The sequence below is a fragment of the Polistes dominula genome, unplaced genomic scaffold (genome assembly GCF_049000335.1).
Source record: "Polistes dominula isolate Pdom_NZ unplaced genomic scaffold, Pdom_raw_medaka contig_33, whole genome shotgun sequence".
Lineage (NCBI taxonomy): Eukaryota > Metazoa > Arthropoda > Insecta > Hymenoptera > Vespidae > Polistes > Polistes dominula.
This window is the reverse complement of record NW_028300998.1, coordinates 2336703-2353684: the sequence shown is the minus strand read 5'-3', so window position 1 is coordinate 2353684 and position 16982 is coordinate 2336703. Positions and strand designations below refer to the sequence as shown.

The following is a 16982-nucleotide window of genomic DNA, read 5'->3' as shown; positions in this document are numbered from 1 at the left end:
GAGAATTTCCTGGAAAAATGAAAGAAATCAAACTGATATTCTTTTTGATTCGGCATTAAAAAAATAAAACTTAAAAATCATCATTTAAAAATATTTCTCTAAAAAATCCTTTTTTTAGTTTTTCTTCGTACATTTCGATCAGTACATTTCTAAGATCACAATTTTTATATTATTGTGAATGAATTTTAATTATTTATAAAAATAATTAATTATTATTCAGAAAAAATGCCGTTAGTAAGATAACAAAGTTATCATGGATGGTACGTTGAGAAGAGTCAATTTTATAGTAATGATTCTTTACCATCTAATTGCTATTTAGTGGAGCATGACTGTTCTAAGTCGTTGACAACATAATTAATATGGACGTAAATTTCAATGCATATATCGCCATATTTGAATAAACCTAATTAAATTTTTAATATTCTACATCTACATAACATGTATCGTTCAGTAAAAAGATGTTTTTTTGGATTGTTTCTTGTTTGTTTGTTTTATTTTTTTATGTTAAATCGAAACATACGACTAAACTTAACTGCGTCCATTCTTGAAGCAGTGTTTCTCACTTAAAAAGATTTACGGAAATATAATGTCCACTTAAAAGAAATTTCAAATTATTTTGATGAAATTTTGATTCCAGCATAATTGGAAAGATGTCATGAAAGATAGTTTAACCTCAAAAGATAAAGTTGGGAACTACATTATTTCGTAAAAAAATAACATTCGTTTTATTGCTTCGATAATAAAAACAAATTCATCAAAAATAATCAAATTTCATCGTTCTTCTACAAACATTTTAAAATTATCTTTGTTATAAATTCTTATTAAGTAAATTGAATACTTTTCTAATCTAAAAGAACACAGATGTACATGGAAGCTTACAAGTCCAGTTTTTTATCAAGCCAGATTCATCTTAGTTATGCATCGGGACCACCAGTTGGCGATAGTAGGTAAAATATTGTATTCTTTGACAGTATTGTATTGTCATCGCGTTAAATACCTACTATAGCCCACTGGTGGTCCCGGTACTAACTAACAATGAGATAAATTTTTACAAGAAAATTGGACTTCTGATATTCTACATAATTCTATATTCTTTGATTAAATGTATAATAAAACTGAAAGGAACATTTTACAAGTAAAGTAATAAATTATTAATAAATATTACACACACACACACACACATACACGTACACATACAAGAATATTGCTATACATTATTTCTAAAATAATAATAATAATAATAACAATAGTAATAACAATAGTAACAGTAATAATAATAGTAATAATAACATAACCTTAAAGGATATCCTGTTTACAAATGTGATCAGTGACAATGAATTAAATTGAGCTATCATTTATAATATGGCATATAAAAATCCAAACGAGATAGTATTGAGCTATCAAGATTCTCTACTTCGTAATTCAGATGTAGAATTACTGAAAGGACAACATTGGCTCAATGATACTATTATTGGATTTTATCTCGAGTACTTATATGATCATCTAAATGTTTCTGATAAAAATAAAATACTATATATTAGTCCAGAATTAACTCAGTTATTGAAAATGACAGAGCTGTCACAGTACGATATATTTTTAGAACCTATTAATGCACATAGTAAGGAGTTTATCTTTTTCCCATTAAATAATATGAGTAAAAAAGATGCTGCTGGTGGATCGCATTGGAGCTTACTGGTATATTCTAAACCAGAAAATACTTATTTTCATTTTGATTCTTGTCAAGGTACTAATGGATCAATAGCATCAACTTTTACCAATAATCTCATGTTGTATTTTAATTGTTCAAATGATACCAGATTTATTGAAAGAGATTGTCCTCAACAAGATAATGGATTTGATTGTGGTTTATATGTTTTATGTTTCATCGAAATAATTTCTCAATACATTTTACAAAACGATATAATAAGATATTGTAAATTAGACATTATCGATAACTACGTTAGGTTTAAACGTGAAGAGTTATTGCTTTTGATCACTTCAATGAAGAGAAAACAAGAACAACAATCTTATGGAGCTGAAGAAATACCACATGCATAAATTATTATTATTATTATTACATATTATTTTATATATTTTATTTCTTCCATTTTTCTCAAAGAACTAAAGCTGTTAACTACTTGAATTTAATATATACATACAAAATTATAAATTCTTTCGTTAAAAAATATATATCAATTTAATCATGTAAATGATCAGTATATTTTCATATTTTGGTAGAATGGAAATTTATTTTTCAACTGTCAATTTATTTCTGTAATTACCATTTAATACTTTATATTATTAAATAAAAAAAAAAAGATTTCTAAGTTTTGATTAAACTATGTATTTTCTTTGAAAAGTGATCGTTGAGATTTGTAAATAATATTTCTTAATAAATATTATTTTATATATATATATATATATATATATTATGTATAATTTGAAAACAGAATCTTATTTACTTTTAAAGAGAATATTTTACGTGTAGAGAGAGAGAGAGAGAGAGAGAGAGAGACATAAGTGCTGAAATGTATTAACAGATGTCGCCATGAATTCGAAAAAATGGATGACAATAACCAACTAGTATTTGCAATAATCTATGGAAATATGATTCTCATTTTGACACTTGCAGTTTCCAAAGAATTAATGTGAAAATAACATTTATATACATACAAAATGAATGATTATAAAATGCCTAATATCGAGCCTACTATCGATTATACAAAGGTGGAAATATTTAAATATTCATTTATTTTAGCATGTAACGTATAACTTGAAATTAATATTATTTTTACTTTTGTTTCTTTCAAATGATTAAGCAAAAATATATATATTTATATATATATATATATATATATATATATATATATATATATATATATATGTATATATCTTTTTTTCTATAAAGGTTCCACCGATAAATCAAAAAAGAACTATCTCTTTTATCAATCATTTTATTATACATACCGTAACTTTTCTTAACAAATTTGCATTAACATGTGAAGAAAAATTATTTGAATTTGAAAATAAACTTCAAAAAGTTGAAGCATCTCTAGCAATTCTTGAATCTCGGGTATGTATTTAATTTAAAAAAAAAAAATTTATTTGAATTTTGGATTTTTATTAAGTATTATTTCTATTTATTAATTAATTATTATGTGTTTTTTGTGTTAGTTATCTTCGATACCAGATTTGCAACCAAACATAAAAGTTGAAGCTGATAAGGTCAAAGAAAATAATGAAATCAAACCTGAGAATGTAGAAGTTTTAAAAATAGATGAACCAGATAACGTAGAAGAAAATAAATCTATTAGCGATGAATCTCCTTCACAGAAAGTTGAAAGAGATCCTCGTTATGATAGATATTTTAAATTGATACATTTAGGTGCGCAGAAAGAAGAAGTAAAATTAAGAGCACAACGCGAAGGATTGGACCCAAGCATTTTGGAGTAAGTCTTTACTTCTATTAATAATTATAATGAATATTTACTTTATTTTATTTCACGTACTAATGTATGATTCTAACTGTAAGATAAATTTTACTTCTCCCAAATATATTTGCAATATATTTGTTTTGACATTTTAAATCAATTTTTAAAGAAAATATTAAATGAATATAATTTATATTCTCCATTTTGTATGCAATAGTAACACCATTTTTATTTTTTAACCACAATAGTGAACCTCAGCAGACATCTGGACCCAAAGTGAATGTGCCAGATAGAACTAGTTAAGATTGACTAACTCATTGAATGTTGTATTAAAATACCAATGTTAATATTTCTTTTATATAAGAGTAAAAGAATACTATTTGCAAAATAAACAAATAAAAAAGTTAACAAATGTACAAATAAACAAACTCAGTAGATTTATTTTTATTTCTTATTAAATATACATAAGGTAATGTGAAATAAATCTTTTAGAACTGAATCATTTGTCCCTGAAAATAATAATATAATAAAGATTAGTACTTAGGAAAAGAATTCTGACATACAAAAATTGTAATTATGTATTTACCTTTCGTTTCTTGTCGCCACCTAATTCGAAGTGTTTGCATCTTTTAAGAGGAATCTGCTTTCTATATTTGCATTCTGTACATTCCATTCTTAATACAATTTTCTTTGTAGTTTTAGCCTATTGATAAAAAAGGAATATAAGTGTAACATGAATGATAGTTGTGATTGATAAAAGGTAGCTTTGATCGTAAGTACAAAATTATTTGAAGTAAAATATCACGAAGTTGATAATAATAATTTTATAAATTCTAATAATTATAATAATAAGAAGAAGAAGAACTTAATTTATATATGAATGTACCTTCTTTCTGAATATAGGCTTCGTTTGGCCACCAAATCCTTGTTGTTTACGGTCATAACGTCTTCTACCTTGAGATGCATGCCTTTCTTTGCTTTTTTTATATTGTGTTACCTTATGTGGTTTGTGTACCTTGCATTTCTTGCAGAAGGTACGTCTTTGCTTTGGAACATTAACCTATAAATAAAATAAATCACTTAAACAATCACATCCACTTATAATTTCATAATCAGATATTTTTAATAGTTATTGAATATATGTATTTTTGTAACATAAAATTAAGAATAATTAGAACCAATCGTTTAAAAAATTTGTCACTAATGTCATTTGCAAAATTTTGTTTACTGTTCACTGTAATTTGAATATAAAAAATACATTTTAGGTTAGGCTATTTTAAAGGTTATGTTCATCAAAGACAATAACGTATTATTTTTACGACAAAATACAAAATGATTATTAAAATATTATAATAAATGTTATCTTTTTAATCACATTAATTTTTCTTAATAATATATATAAAAGATTATTGATTTAATAATGGATTTTGAAAATGGCACAAAATACAAACTAGACCTACCATCTTGAGCGTTTAATGCAGAAAAGACTGAAGTCTCAACGGAAGTAAAGGAAATGAACAGAATGATATTTACGCATGCGCGGATGCTTACGTTGTATACAATCATGTCAAAATGTATCTTTCCAATTTGTTTCTATTATGTTTATAAGATGACTAGAATAAAAAAATCAGTTTATTTCCTGTAAAACTATTATAAACAAATTAAAGGTTGAATATTTTATAAATATATAATAGGAAAATAACTTCAACGATTTACATTCAAATACGACACTTAATCGATAAAATCAACTTTATATTAAGTATACGTCATAAGGAATGTAAGAAATTTTTTTTCAGTAAAAAAGAAAAATAACTATACAGAAATAGATATATTATGTTTTTTTTTACGATTATATAATACGATCGATAGATGCGTGGGCTTATTGCAAATTTAGAACAATTCACGCAACTTCGTAAAGTCAATAATTATGTTCTTTTATTAAAGTCAACTGTTGGATTTTTTTTCAAAACAAGTAATTAATAGTTTCGTCAATTTATTTAATTATTTAAGAGAAGATTCGATCCATCGATTTGTTTTACGAGAGATCGAATATTGAAAACTTGTAATTGTTATGATTTACATAATTTAGATCAATCATAAATGAAGAAAAATATTTCACTTTATAAGAAGATTGGGACGCATATTTTCCAACCTCAAATTTTAAGATGGCAGGTGTGCGTCTGCGTAACTCTAAAGTCACGCTATCTCTTTCCTTCTCTCTATCCCTCTCTACAAAACCATCTATCTATAGAATAATCGAGAGCGCGTTCTCGAAAGTGCATCGTTGGATTCGTTTCGATACGTGCTTATTATTAGTAAATTAGACAAATATTTTTTTCATTTAATCATTATGATTATTTGTTTTTTTTTTTATAATTCGCGAAGCTTCCTTTCAAATAGGGAAATATTTATCGATTTTAAGGAAGAACAGGGTGTCCAAAATCGCCGCGTACGGATTGCAGCGCCAAAGCTTATTTGAATCGAGTGATAAAGCCTCGAAGCAGACGTTCAATGCGGGCTGCGAACTCTCGAACCCCTCGTCCTATGCGATATTTTATTTTTTTTATAGACAGGACGAACGCATTGTTTATAATATGATTTGTAGAATTCTTAAAATATTATCTACTTTTAGAATTTTCCCAAAAGGATGCAGTGATAGGATTCTATATAGTATAACGTTTTCGGCCAATCAGGTATTTATCGAGTTTCAAAGCCGCGCCATCTTCATTTTTGAACAAAGCCAGGTTGGATGTACTAGAGCGAATAGAGACCGAGTAGTAGTCCGCTTCGCGCTATTCGCGCCACCACGGTCCTCGGTACATGGTTCTCTTTAACTTCTGACTGGTTCGGCTCTGTCTCAAACCTGCCTCTTCCCCCTCTTTTTACCGCTCGCTCTTGCTTTTCTCTCTTTTTCTTTCTGTTACCTATCTCTCTTTCTCTCTTTCTCTCTCCCCCACTCTTCCACTCTCTTACTCTGTTCCTCTCATCACTCTCTCGCTCGCTTCTCCCCGCCGCCGTCAGGTCGTGGTCTTCCCTCCCCTATCCCCATACTTCGCCTGACGACGCTGCTCTCTCGGGCATTTTACTGAGAGCCGACGACGCGCGAGTACTAAGAGTTTTGTTCAACGCATTACGTACCATCTATCTTTTTTTTCTCATCATTCCGCAAGCGGACACGCAGGCATCTAGAGGCATCTCAGGGTTCCAAGTGAAGACGAATTAAATATAAAAGAATTCATTATGAGTACTAAGGAAAACAACGAAGTCGCCGTAGAGAAAGCGGCTGATAATGACAAATCTTCAGCCGACGCGAAGTGTGAGATCAAGGGAATCAAGAGGCCGGCCGAGGTAAGTCTTTCATTATTCTTACTTTTTTTTCTTTTTCTTTCTCGTATTATTCCATCTGACTAAGAGTTCTCAATTTATTTCTCTGCTACCAATCTTGCAATATCTTATGGGAGACTCTACGAACACCTGTGATGGTCCTACGGAATTCTCTGGCGCGTCACGACGACAATGCTCTTATGTCCATCCATCTATCTATCTATCTATATATATATATGTATATATATATATATATATATATATACATCAATTCGTGCATGCTTGCATGCATCCATGAATTTATCCCATCCATCCATTTCTTTCGCGTGCAAGAAGCGGCAAGGGAGGAAAGAAGCAAGCTAAACACCTTCCTTGATATATTCTTTTTGCCTACGAATCCTTACGTGCATGCATATCGGAGTATATAGTCCGAGGGTCGTGCGCGCGTGCCGCCTTATTCTCCCGCTCCTGCGTCCGTTTTTCTCCCTCTCCTCGTTCACAAGCTTTACGTGCGCGTACGCGAAGCGTATCCTCTCACTCTCCGCTTATTCTATCTTCCCCCGTTCTGTCTTTCTATCTATCTTTCATTCTCTCTCTTTCTCTCTTTTTCTTTCTTTCTCGTCCTCGTCGCCCGCCAAGCTTTCTTACGTTTCGTGATCTTGCGCGCCTATCTTCGTTTATCGTTTTCTCTTTACGCGCATACACGCGCGCGCACACGCATACGCTTATATATGTCGTATATCCTACTTGTATGTATATTTATATTCATTAGTATATACATATGTGTGTAAACATATATATCGTGTGTGTGGTGTGTATATGATATCTTTACGTGCGCACGCGCGCGCGCCTCGGTTATAAAAGCATGTGTACTACGCTACACGAAATGACGATAAGGGACGGTGATGGTGAATGATGACGATGTCGACACATCGGTAGCTTCTGGCGGCGGCAACAGCGGTGGCGGCGATAGCACTGCGCTGCAACGGTGGCGGTAGTAGCACGCAACGAAAATGCACAATGCCGGCCGGCATTTTTTCCCCCATCCACTTTCTACGATAAAGTCTATTTTTTTAAACGATTTCTCAACACGTAATGAAACTTTTCATCGTCATTGTCATTTTTAAATAGCGAAAAAACTTGTCTATATGTTTTCCCTTTTAAAAAAGTCATACTAAAAACAAGATTCGAGGTAAGGGACGCCATTGCAATGTCGCGTGGCCGCCACGAGTACGCCACCGAACCGACTTTACTTATGCTTGCTTTATTTCTCTTTCTCTTTTATTTCTTTTTCCTTTTGGTATTTTATTTCTTTTTAGAAATACTTAATAAAAGCATAAATTTTGTCGCTTTAGTTACTCCTTCTCTCATCATTCTCCTATTTTGACTATACTCTCCTAAAGACGATTTTTTGCGTTTTGAGAATGTTTCTTGTGATACCATGTGCTTTTCTCCCCTCCTCGCCTTTTCCCGCTATATTTTATGTCGTCACTTTTGTTGTAATCGTCTATATATCGTCTATAATTACTCTTCGAAAAAGAGAAAGTACCTTTTGTTTTCGTAACAGTTTCATTCTCTTTTTCGTGTAAATTTTCATCTATTGGCTACGCAATTATTTTTATTATTCTCATCGCGTAAGATATAGTATAAAAGTATAGATATTATTTTCTCGAACCGACGACATAGACGACGACGACGACGACGACGACGACAACGCCATCTTCTTTGAAGTCCCATTATGGCGTCCGAAACCAAGCCCGCGTTCATATCTCTGTCTTTCTTGCCATTCTCACTCTCGTTCTCTATCCATCTGTCTCCTTTCTTCTCCCATGCCACTCCCCTCCCACCTTGACGAAGCGTACCTCTCTCTCTCTTTCTCGCTCTCGCTCTCGCTCTCCACCTACCGCTCGTCATTCTCACGTTCTTTCTCCCTCCCGCACACTGTCGTAATTGATCGATAATTCGCCGTAAGCGGGTTAATCGTGTCCGGCGAATAAGACCGATCGATAGGGCAACACGTACATCTCTATGAGCGACACGTTCCTTTGAAATTGTTTACAGTTTTAATTGCATAAATATCGCGCCAAGAGACTTTTCTATACTCTTCGTTTCTCTTTCATTTCCTTTCCTTCCCCTTCCCTGTCCCTCTCCTCTCCCTATTCCTCTTTCTTTTTCTCTTTAGGGTTAACACGAAGAGTGAACAAGTGAGAAAAAAGAAAGAACTCTACGCACACGTGCGCTCTCGCTTCTACACATCTCTTCATAATATCTAACATTCGCCGCTTCCTTTTTCCCTTGCCAATGAAAAGCCCGCGCGCGCGCAACTAGCGGCAAAGCCGGGTATTATATACCCCCGTGTGTTTCTCTTGTCTCCCTATTCTCTTTCGCAAAATAACATCGTACCAGAAACTACTCGACGTTAACAACACGACGCTTTTGTCGTCGTCCTCGTCCTCGTCCTCGTCCTCATATTTGTCGTAGCAGGTTATATGAACTTTTGAGAAAACATTGGTATGATTTTCTGTCTTAAATCATCTCTTCGTTTATCTCTATTGGAAGTAAATGTTATTTATAGAACTATTAATTGATCTGTTACGCACTTTCGTTTCTCATTTAAAGCTAGGGGAAAATAGGTTATATTCTCCCTTTTTTTTATTCAGGCGCGAAAAATACTTTAAAGGGCTTTTTTTTCTCTTATCTTCTCCCTCTCCTTTTTCTTTTCTTTCCTCTTCTCATTCTCTCTCTCTCTCTCTTTATCGTTTGTACTCAACGCGCCTTTCTCCAAATTGTTCATATTTGATTGTGAACTCTGGCGCGAGAGGGAGGCGAAGGTGTAGCGCTTAGCGTCGCGTCGGTGCGCCCGCCGTCTCCACCACCGCTGCCGCTGCCGCCACCACCATCATCACTGCCGCCACGTACGTCACGTGGAAGCGGCACGCTCGCGCGCGGAGACGACGCTTTGAGCGTACGTTTCTGAACCACCGTCGAACGCCGCGCCGACTCGCTTCGAGGTCGATTCCCGTGCATCTCGTATGATTTTCTGGGGAAAAAAGGAGAGAGACGAGAGGAATTTTTCTTCTTCGTTGAACTTATCGCCTCTCTCTCTCTCTCTCTTTCTTTCTCCACTTCCATTTGTAATTCTATAATCAGCTTAATACGATCGTTATCAGTCCTCTAATTCTTATGAAATAACATTCACTTGTTCGATTATGTCGTCGGATAATGTGTACTAAGTATCACATAATTTTTATCAACTTGAGTCGTCATATTTTTTTTTATGAAGCTTTTTATAGATCTAGGTAGAAGAACAAATTAATTGAATCTTTATAGAGTTTATCTTTTTTAATCATTATGTGGACAAATATAGATTACTTTATAAGCTTTTTTAATTATTTTGATTTATATATATATATATAATGGCGTCTTTATAATATTAAAAATATATTGTCGATTATCTATATTTTGCTTTATCGATTCTTTTAGAAAGACGCGCCAAATACAAAAAAAATAAGTGGGTTGTGTAGGAAAAGAAGAGAGAGAGAAAACAATTCGAAGTTGAAGGTCTTTCTCGACAAAATGTGATTATTCTTATATCAGTTTTATGGCGGGAAAAAGATGGAGAACGTCTCTCTCTCTCTCTCTCTCTCTCTTTCTCTCTCTGTTTCCTCTTTTCGCGATAGGAAACGATTTGTAAATCGATGGTCAGTCGAGCCTAAAAATAAACTATCCGTTTTATGTGGTTATCATAGCATTGAGAATCCCGCCTTAAATTTCGATCGTATGCTGCCGCCGTTGCGACTCATACGAATTATTCCATTACGTGGCTCATCGTAATTAGATATCACGATTAGTTTTGCTCGCTAAAGAATCGTTTTATTTAATGAATAATAACGTGTTGTTTTTTATATGCATGAATTATTCTTATTATATTCATATAATACCTTACAGCAGTTGTCTCGTTAATTTTTCATAATAGTATATACTTATGTATATAAATGTATGAATATATATATATATATATCTTTCTCTCCCCTTCTCTCTTTCTTTCTAGCAATCTATCTATATTTCTATTTGTTGTTTGCTAATGTTTCCTGTTATATATTTTTAGTAAAATCTCGTCGCCGACCTTGATCGTAATTATAAGCATTTTCTTCAAATGATGAGAGTGCAATCAAACGGTACAGAAAGAGACCATTACGATGAATCCACATTTGAACGTGTTTTCCTGTGTAATGTGTTGTTCGTTTAACTGTAATATAACGTTTTAAATTAATTACATAACTATTCTTAGCTTGTTGTTAATTTCTCTCGAGAAACGTAAAAGAAAGGCGATCAAAGAGGAGTCCCGTACGGATAGATTATGCACGACTTGGGTTATCTGGTAAGACCTCGTGATTGTTTAACGTTACCGATAGGTAATCGTGCGCGTTCGTCTTCGGATAACAGAGCGTATCACGTTGCTCGAAAGCACAACGACTGTTTTGCGCGCGCGCATCGTTGTTCGCGTCCTCCGTCGTCGTCATCGTCGTCGTTTGTCGCTAGCGACGTTTTATGGAAACTCGCTCAAAGTTACGAGACTATCGGTATACATACATAAGTATATAATCATATTTCTCGAGGTCTGTCCACATAATTTATTCAATTTGTAAAGAAATGTGATCTTATCGTAAGGAATTGCAAACTGCCACTAAATTTATTTACATGAAAATATAGACTTTCAATTATTTTATCATTCGATCGATTTCTTTATTTGAAGTTGTTACTTTTTACATATTTCCTTTATTTATTTATAATTATACGAATTTGTTGAAATATCTTTCGATTCAATAAATTTTTCATTCCTAATGATTCGTCCTTGATTCTTCTTCAAGAGAGAAGAATAAAATATTATTATAATGTAAAACCGCAACTTTCCGTTTTGGTTTGTGTAAAGACAAGGGCTAGAACAAAATAGCCGACCGGCCGGCAATAAGCACGCTGCATTCTCGTGGGCTTCTTCCCCTTTTACACTGTGGTGAAGCTTCCTTCAAGCAATACGAATACGGCGGGGGTTCTCTTAGCCTAGCATCAACTGCCAGTGCGTCGCTTCGTTTTCATCAGCCAATCGTTGCTTTCTGCTATCGCTGTGTTCGACGTTACAAGCCTTTTCATTGGTCTACCCGTCTTTCCCATCTATTCTCTCTCTCTCTCTCTTTCTGACTATCACTGATACATAAACGTTGGCACGCTGTTAGTAGTGTTCAGGAACGGCTCAAGAACGTAACAAACAAGGGTTGCTTCATTCATTGTCACGATGATTATTCTCAATCTTTTTAAGTCATCATTTATATCAAATATTTATTTTTGTAAGTTTGAAATTTATCGACCAAAAAGTACGATCATGTTTCTTAATAAGTAATGTATATTAACACAATTAGTATTTTTAATAACTTAAAAATATTTCTTTTTATATTTTAAGTAATACGATTTTTATAAGTTTGTTTTAAGTTATACAAAATTGATTTAAAATGCTAATTTTATGTTTCTTTTTTTTACGAATATGATCAAAAATCGTTCTGCATTTTAAAGTAATTTAAACAGTACTTTATAAATAAATTATTAATGATGATAAACTGATTGATGAATTGCCTTCCAATTATGTTATTTATTTTTCTTTCATTTGATAGTTTTATTCTTTACTCTACGCAAAATACAATTCTTTGTTCTATTGCTTCCAAACAAAAATCTTTTTATCAATAAGATCAATGCAACTGGGTCACGTGATTTTTCCCGCCATACTTGATATTATTGATTTTATCGATATAGTCACGGAACAAGAATATAAAAATTAGCACAAATCGCCTCTCCTTTCTTTTTCTATTCTTATCTATCTATTATTTATTTAACTATCTATTTATCTGACTATTTATCTATATACACAGACATTGTTTATTTATAAACGTGTTACATTTATTCATTCGTACAATCATTTACAGGAGAAAAATGACGAAGTCAAAAAGCAAAAGAAGGAAGAGAATGGAGATGGCGATATAGAAGAAGAGGAAATAGAGGAAGAGGTAGAAGAAGAAGAAGAGGTAGACGGTGATGGTGAGGAAGATGATGAAGAAGATGACATACCAGAAGGAGAGGAAGATTTGGAAGAAGGAGAAGGTTAGTGAGAGAGTTAGAATTAAATATACAAATTTAATTTAATATATATTATATACACATTAAGTTATATTATTTTCGTGAATTATTAATGATGAGTTAATTAACTGTAAAATAATGTTGATACAGAGGAAGAAGAAGATGAAGCAGAGGGTGAAGGTGAAGAAGTGGAGGATGAGGAAGAAGACTCATAATGAAAAGATTGGAAAATTAATGTAAGTAAAAAGGGAGGAAGGCACGTGGCATCATCGTCGATCTTCGGCAATATTTTCAGCAAACACTTACTCTCATATTGAGTGGTTGGTAACAATGTTGATATCGATCGTGCCCAATCAATGTCACTGGATCATCCTCCTGAACTACAAAATAAAAATTACCATCTCACCGGAGTTGTGTCGGGCTGACGCATTATATTAATGCAGTCGCGTTTCTTATATTGTCTTGGCTCTTCGCAATTCTAATATCTTCTAGCCATCACCAAATACTATTAGGTCGTTCGCACGAAAATTGTACATTTGTCCTGAGGACAGCAATAAACTGATTAATAAATTTCCAACGCATATGTATATATAAATATTATATAAACATAATTATAATTTATATTATTATTATTCTAATAAATAATGAACACACATTATTATGTTTATATATATATTTATATACATGTATTTAGGCTCCGTAATAATATACCAATTAAAATCCTGGTATGTTAGATGGCTGCTGCTTGTCCTCGAGACAAATATGCCACTTTAATATGAACCACCTATTAAACTGGTATTTGCCGTCATCTGGCTTTCTGAAAAGAAAATTTTTTAATGAAAACTTATTTAAGAATAAATAAGAAAAATAAAAAAATTTTATTATATTTAAATAGTGTACAATGAACATTTGAATGCGACAGTTTTTTTATATTTGAAATCAAATTTACGTTTATAGTTCAACGAATGTCTCTCACCTAGTGCGTGTGATTGAGTTTTTTTTTTTTTTTTTTTCAACTGATGTGTAATAGCAGTGTTTTCGCAGGAGCGCGAGGCTCGCAAAGTATAAATCGTATGGTATATGAATGTGGAGTGCATTAATAAAAAAAAACAAAACGGAACGAAACGAAATGAAACTAGACGAAACTTAAGCAAAAATAAAATTCAACTAAGGTATAAATCGTATGGACATCTCTCGACATTCGGATGTGTATATATATATGTATACGCAAACTAGAGAAATTCATAAAAAAAAAAAAAGAAAAAAAAATACAAAAAAAAAAGAACCCCCACCGCTTCGTGCTCCTGTAAAATAAAGAGGCAGGTATATTAAGGTTATGTAAATGCAATGTTCGCGTCAGGTAGTTGTATGGATGAATAATGTGTGACTTAAGCATTGCATAATAATTATACATAGTATGTATAAAGTTATGAAATAAGAAACATTTTATTATTAACGATAATATTATGTAACGTAATGTAATGTAACGTAATGCGGGGAGGTTGTTACTCTTTAGATTTGGGCATAGCGAGTAGGGAGAGCATTTATATATCCAATTCCCAAAGCTCACATTGACTGCTGCGTTCCATCATCGTTGTTTAATTTCTGTTGATTTAATCTGTTTTATTTTACTTTTATGCAAACACATCAAAGAATCAATCCTATATTTATATTATTTCTTCTTGCAGTTATTTGAAATAAAAGAGGAAATGTAAAGTATGTAATAGGCATTCTATAAAATCTTACAAATTATTTTATTATGGTTTAGATCACGTGTATTTGATAGTATAGTAGTAAAAGATCCGATAACTCTCCCTATTCCAGTGTTCTCTCTCTCTCTCTCTCTCTCTCTCTTTCTTTCTCTATTTCTCTCTTTCACACTTTCACTCACACTCACTCATTCACTCACCTTCATTTGAGCGTATTCGATTGTATTTTTTATGTACTGCGGTTTTACTTTGACTTCATTGTCATGGGCTACTCATAGCAATGATTCTGGTTGACTGTCGCAGAGAATAAGTGATGGGGGAGTTTATTTCTAGTGATTCCTTTTCATTCGTGACGATCGGTATTTAACGGTAACGTTATTCATATGTATCCGCAAAAAATAAAAAATTGATCAAAGACAGAGTTTTTAGCAGATCATTCTTTACGCTTGATAAAGATGATTATCACTTAGTTACATTCGACAGTCAAAACGCGATGATGATGATGATGCTCTTTATACATTTAGTATTAAGAGTTTTGAAGGATCAGTTGCTAATACAGATGCGTCCATATTGTCAGTTACTTTTTTGGGAGACTGTTAAATAAAAAGAAGGGTGAAGAGACATTGCGGTTACGACACCATTGTACCATAGCTGCATAATAATTAAATAAAAAATAATGATAATTTGATGAATGCGAGAGAATGTCCCACGTTTTAATGTACAAATATTTTCGAATGAGATAGTTTAATAAACACAGTAAGATCGGATAAATCAATTCGTTCTCGTGAAGTAGTAATGAGTTTTAATATTTTAATGAAACAAAAAAAAATAATAATAAGAATAAGGAAAAAAAAATAAAAATTATAAGAACAATCGCGGTTTTATAGACTGCCCCATGATGTCTCATATGACCGTGAAAAAAAAAACAAGAATTAGCTGGTATGAAACTTAAAGAGATGAACTGGACCGTATCCTTCCGTGCTTTTATTTTAGAGCACGACTGTAAGTGCGATCGTTTGTATGTATATGTGTGTATGCGTGCGTGCATGCGTGCGTGTGCGTATTGTATCCTAGACCTACAAGATCAATAAGAAAAAGACAGAAAAGAAAAGAAAAGAAAAGAAAAGAAAAGAAAAGGTGTGGAATGAAACACGAGCGCACTCAAAGAGACGCGATGAGATATCGTCAGGCTGATTCTTTATTAATAAATACGGGCCAATACCATTTCTGGCAGTTTCTCTGTTAAACAAAACATAACTACGGTTTTATACACAAACTGCTACTGTATGTACACGTGCTTGCTTCAAGATAGTACCTTGACTCTAATTTTGTTGACAAAGAACTATCTTAAAGTATGGATGCAAGAGAAAAGATAAAGCTGAGTACACTTTAGCATTCATAGTATACTATACGTACACTATAAGTATAGGTTTATTTAATTTTATTAATATAATAAAATGTCAAGTCCCGTTCGCAACACAACCAGAATAACAAAATAAAAGAAAAAAAAAAAAGAAAAAAAAAATGGAAGACTTGCGTTATGTACTACATGAAGCCAGAGAATATAAACAATACACATTTTGTTTTTTGCTCGAGTACTCAACGCGATTCAGAAAATACAATTTAACTGGTGCTAACGGGTCTTAAAATCAATCAGGCCGATTATGCCAAGATAACCGTTACATCTTTACGTTTGTTAGGTAAGCATGAAGATGGAAAAAATAAAATAAAAAGAAAAAAGAAGAAGAACAACAGAATTTTGAGATAAAATCTGGTAACGATGATACACATCTTTAAGATTTAAAAGTAAACGAAGTCTTAGGCTAAGAATTTGGTTTGTGTGTTCATAAGTCTTGTTCAAGCTACTTTTGTACAGGATACCATCACATCATCTCTCTTTCTCTCTCTCTTTCTCTCTCTGTCTTTCTCTTTCTCTCTGTCCCTTTTCCTTTCTCTCGGCGTAACAGTAACCGACACTACAGACATTTTCTGCCCATTCCATCAGATTTGACTTTCATTGTATTTTTAAGTAAATACATTTTGAAAACTATTACAGATGTACCTTTTTATTCTTCACTAGCGGGTGAAGGAGAATATCTCTTCCCATTTAGATTTAAAAAGTATTTACACGATGTTATTTTTCTATCGGTATATTTATGAAAAAATAAATAAATTATAAATAACGATTATTATGGGACACTATAATTCTTACTTCCATATCATTTATAATCCATATTAAACCTAGAGTATATATATATATATATATATAAATACTATTCATCGCGTATTATTAGTGATTTTAACAGTTATATGTATAGTATGTATGATTTTTTATATACGCTTTTTAAATGTCGTATGTTTTAACTAACATTTATAGTTCTTGTCTATTTGT

General features: G+C 32.3%; 4 protein-coding genes and 1 long non-coding RNA gene across 6 annotated transcripts; 3 read left to right on the top strand and 2 right to left on the bottom strand.

Moving 5' to 3' along the window:
• Window positions 1-978: 978 nt before the first annotated feature.
• LOC107064556 (sentrin-specific protease 8) lies at window positions 979-2413 on the top strand. Of its 2 annotated transcripts, none has more exons than XM_015317346.2 (2): window positions 979-1135; window positions 1303-2413. In XM_015317346.2, the coding sequence occupies exon 2, from the start codon at window positions 1363-1365 to the stop codon at window positions 2056-2058; it is 696 nt and encodes a 231-aa protein (XP_015172832.2). In that variant the 5' UTR covers window positions 979-1135; window positions 1303-1362; the 3' UTR covers window positions 2059-2413. The 2 variants fall into 2 exon arrangements, with proteins under 2 accessions (XP_015172832.2, XP_015172833.2); XM_015317347.2 differs by having other exon boundaries at window positions 1005-1140.
• A 78-nt stretch (window positions 2414-2491) lies between these two features.
• CCDC53 (Coiled-coil domain containing 53) lies at window positions 2492-3859 on the top strand. The gene is made up of 4 exons (XM_089173457.1): window positions 2492-2727; window positions 2909-3073; window positions 3175-3449; window positions 3680-3859. Exons 1-4 carry the CDS (start codon window positions 2677-2679, stop codon window positions 3732-3734), a joined length of 546 nt encoding a protein of 181 aa, XP_089029583.1. The 5' UTR covers window positions 2492-2676; the 3' UTR covers window positions 3735-3859.
• RpL36A (ribosomal protein L36A) lies at window positions 3852-5046 on the bottom strand. Its single transcript, XM_015317344.2, has 4 exons — window positions 4892-5046; window positions 4318-4491; window positions 4018-4134; window positions 3852-3940 (listed from the first exon to the last, which is right to left on the bottom strand). Exons 1-4 carry the CDS (start codon window positions 4892-4894, stop codon window positions 3920-3922), a joined length of 315 nt encoding a protein of 104 aa, XP_015172830.1. The 5' UTR covers window positions 4895-5046; the 3' UTR covers window positions 3852-3919.
• A 1158-nt stretch (window positions 5047-6204) lies between these two features.
• Window positions 6205-16640, top strand: LOC107064552 (uncharacterized). Its single transcript, XM_015317343.2, has 3 exons — window positions 6205-6779; window positions 12731-12905; window positions 13032-16640. The coding sequence occupies exons 1-3, from the start codon at window positions 6672-6674 to the stop codon at window positions 13094-13096; spliced, it is 348 nt and encodes a 115-aa protein (XP_015172829.1). The 5' UTR covers window positions 6205-6671; the 3' UTR covers window positions 13097-16640.
• LOC149032219 (uncharacterized) lies at window positions 8060-12100 on the bottom strand. Its single transcript, XR_016176885.1, has 2 exons — window positions 10697-12100; window positions 8060-10615 (listed from the first exon to the last, which is right to left on the bottom strand). It is a non-coding gene; the product is annotated as an uncharacterized LOC149032219 (long non-coding RNA).
• Window positions 16641-16982: the final 342 nt, after the last annotated feature.

Coding starts and splice junctions, on each gene's coding strand:
- RpL36A (XM_015317344.2), bottom strand. Junction 4,135..4,317: donor AGCCTATATTCAGAAAGAAG/GTACATTCATAT, acceptor TTTTATCAATAG/GCTAAAACTACAAAGAAAAT. Junction 3,941..4,017: donor GTGGCGACAAGAAACGAAAG/GTAAATACATAA, acceptor TATTATTTTCAG/GGACAAATGATTCAGTTCTA.
- LOC107064552 (XM_015317343.2), top strand. CDS start 6,672: ATGAGTACTAAGGAAAACAACGAAGTCGCCGTAGAGAAAGCGGCTGAT. Junction 6,780..12,730: donor GAATCAAGAGGCCGGCCGAG/GTAAGTCTTTCA, acceptor AATCATTTACAG/GAGAAAAATGACGAAGTCAA. Junction 12,906..13,031: donor AGATTTGGAAGAAGGAGAAG/GTTAGTGAGAGA, acceptor ATGTTGATACAG/AGGAAGAAGAAGATGAAGCA.
- LOC107064556 (XM_015317346.2), top strand. CDS start 1,363: ATGGCATATAAAAATCCAAACGAGATAGTATTGAGCTATCAAGATTCT.
- CCDC53 (XM_089173457.1), top strand. CDS start 2,677: ATGAATGATTATAAAATGCCTAATATCGAGCCTACTATCGATTATACA. Junction 2,728..2,908: donor CTACTATCGATTATACAAAG/GTGGAAATATTT, acceptor TTTTCTATAAAG/GTTCCACCGATAAATCAAAA. Junction 3,074..3,174: donor TAGCAATTCTTGAATCTCGG/GTATGTATTTAA, acceptor TTTTTGTGTTAG/TTATCTTCGATACCAGATTT.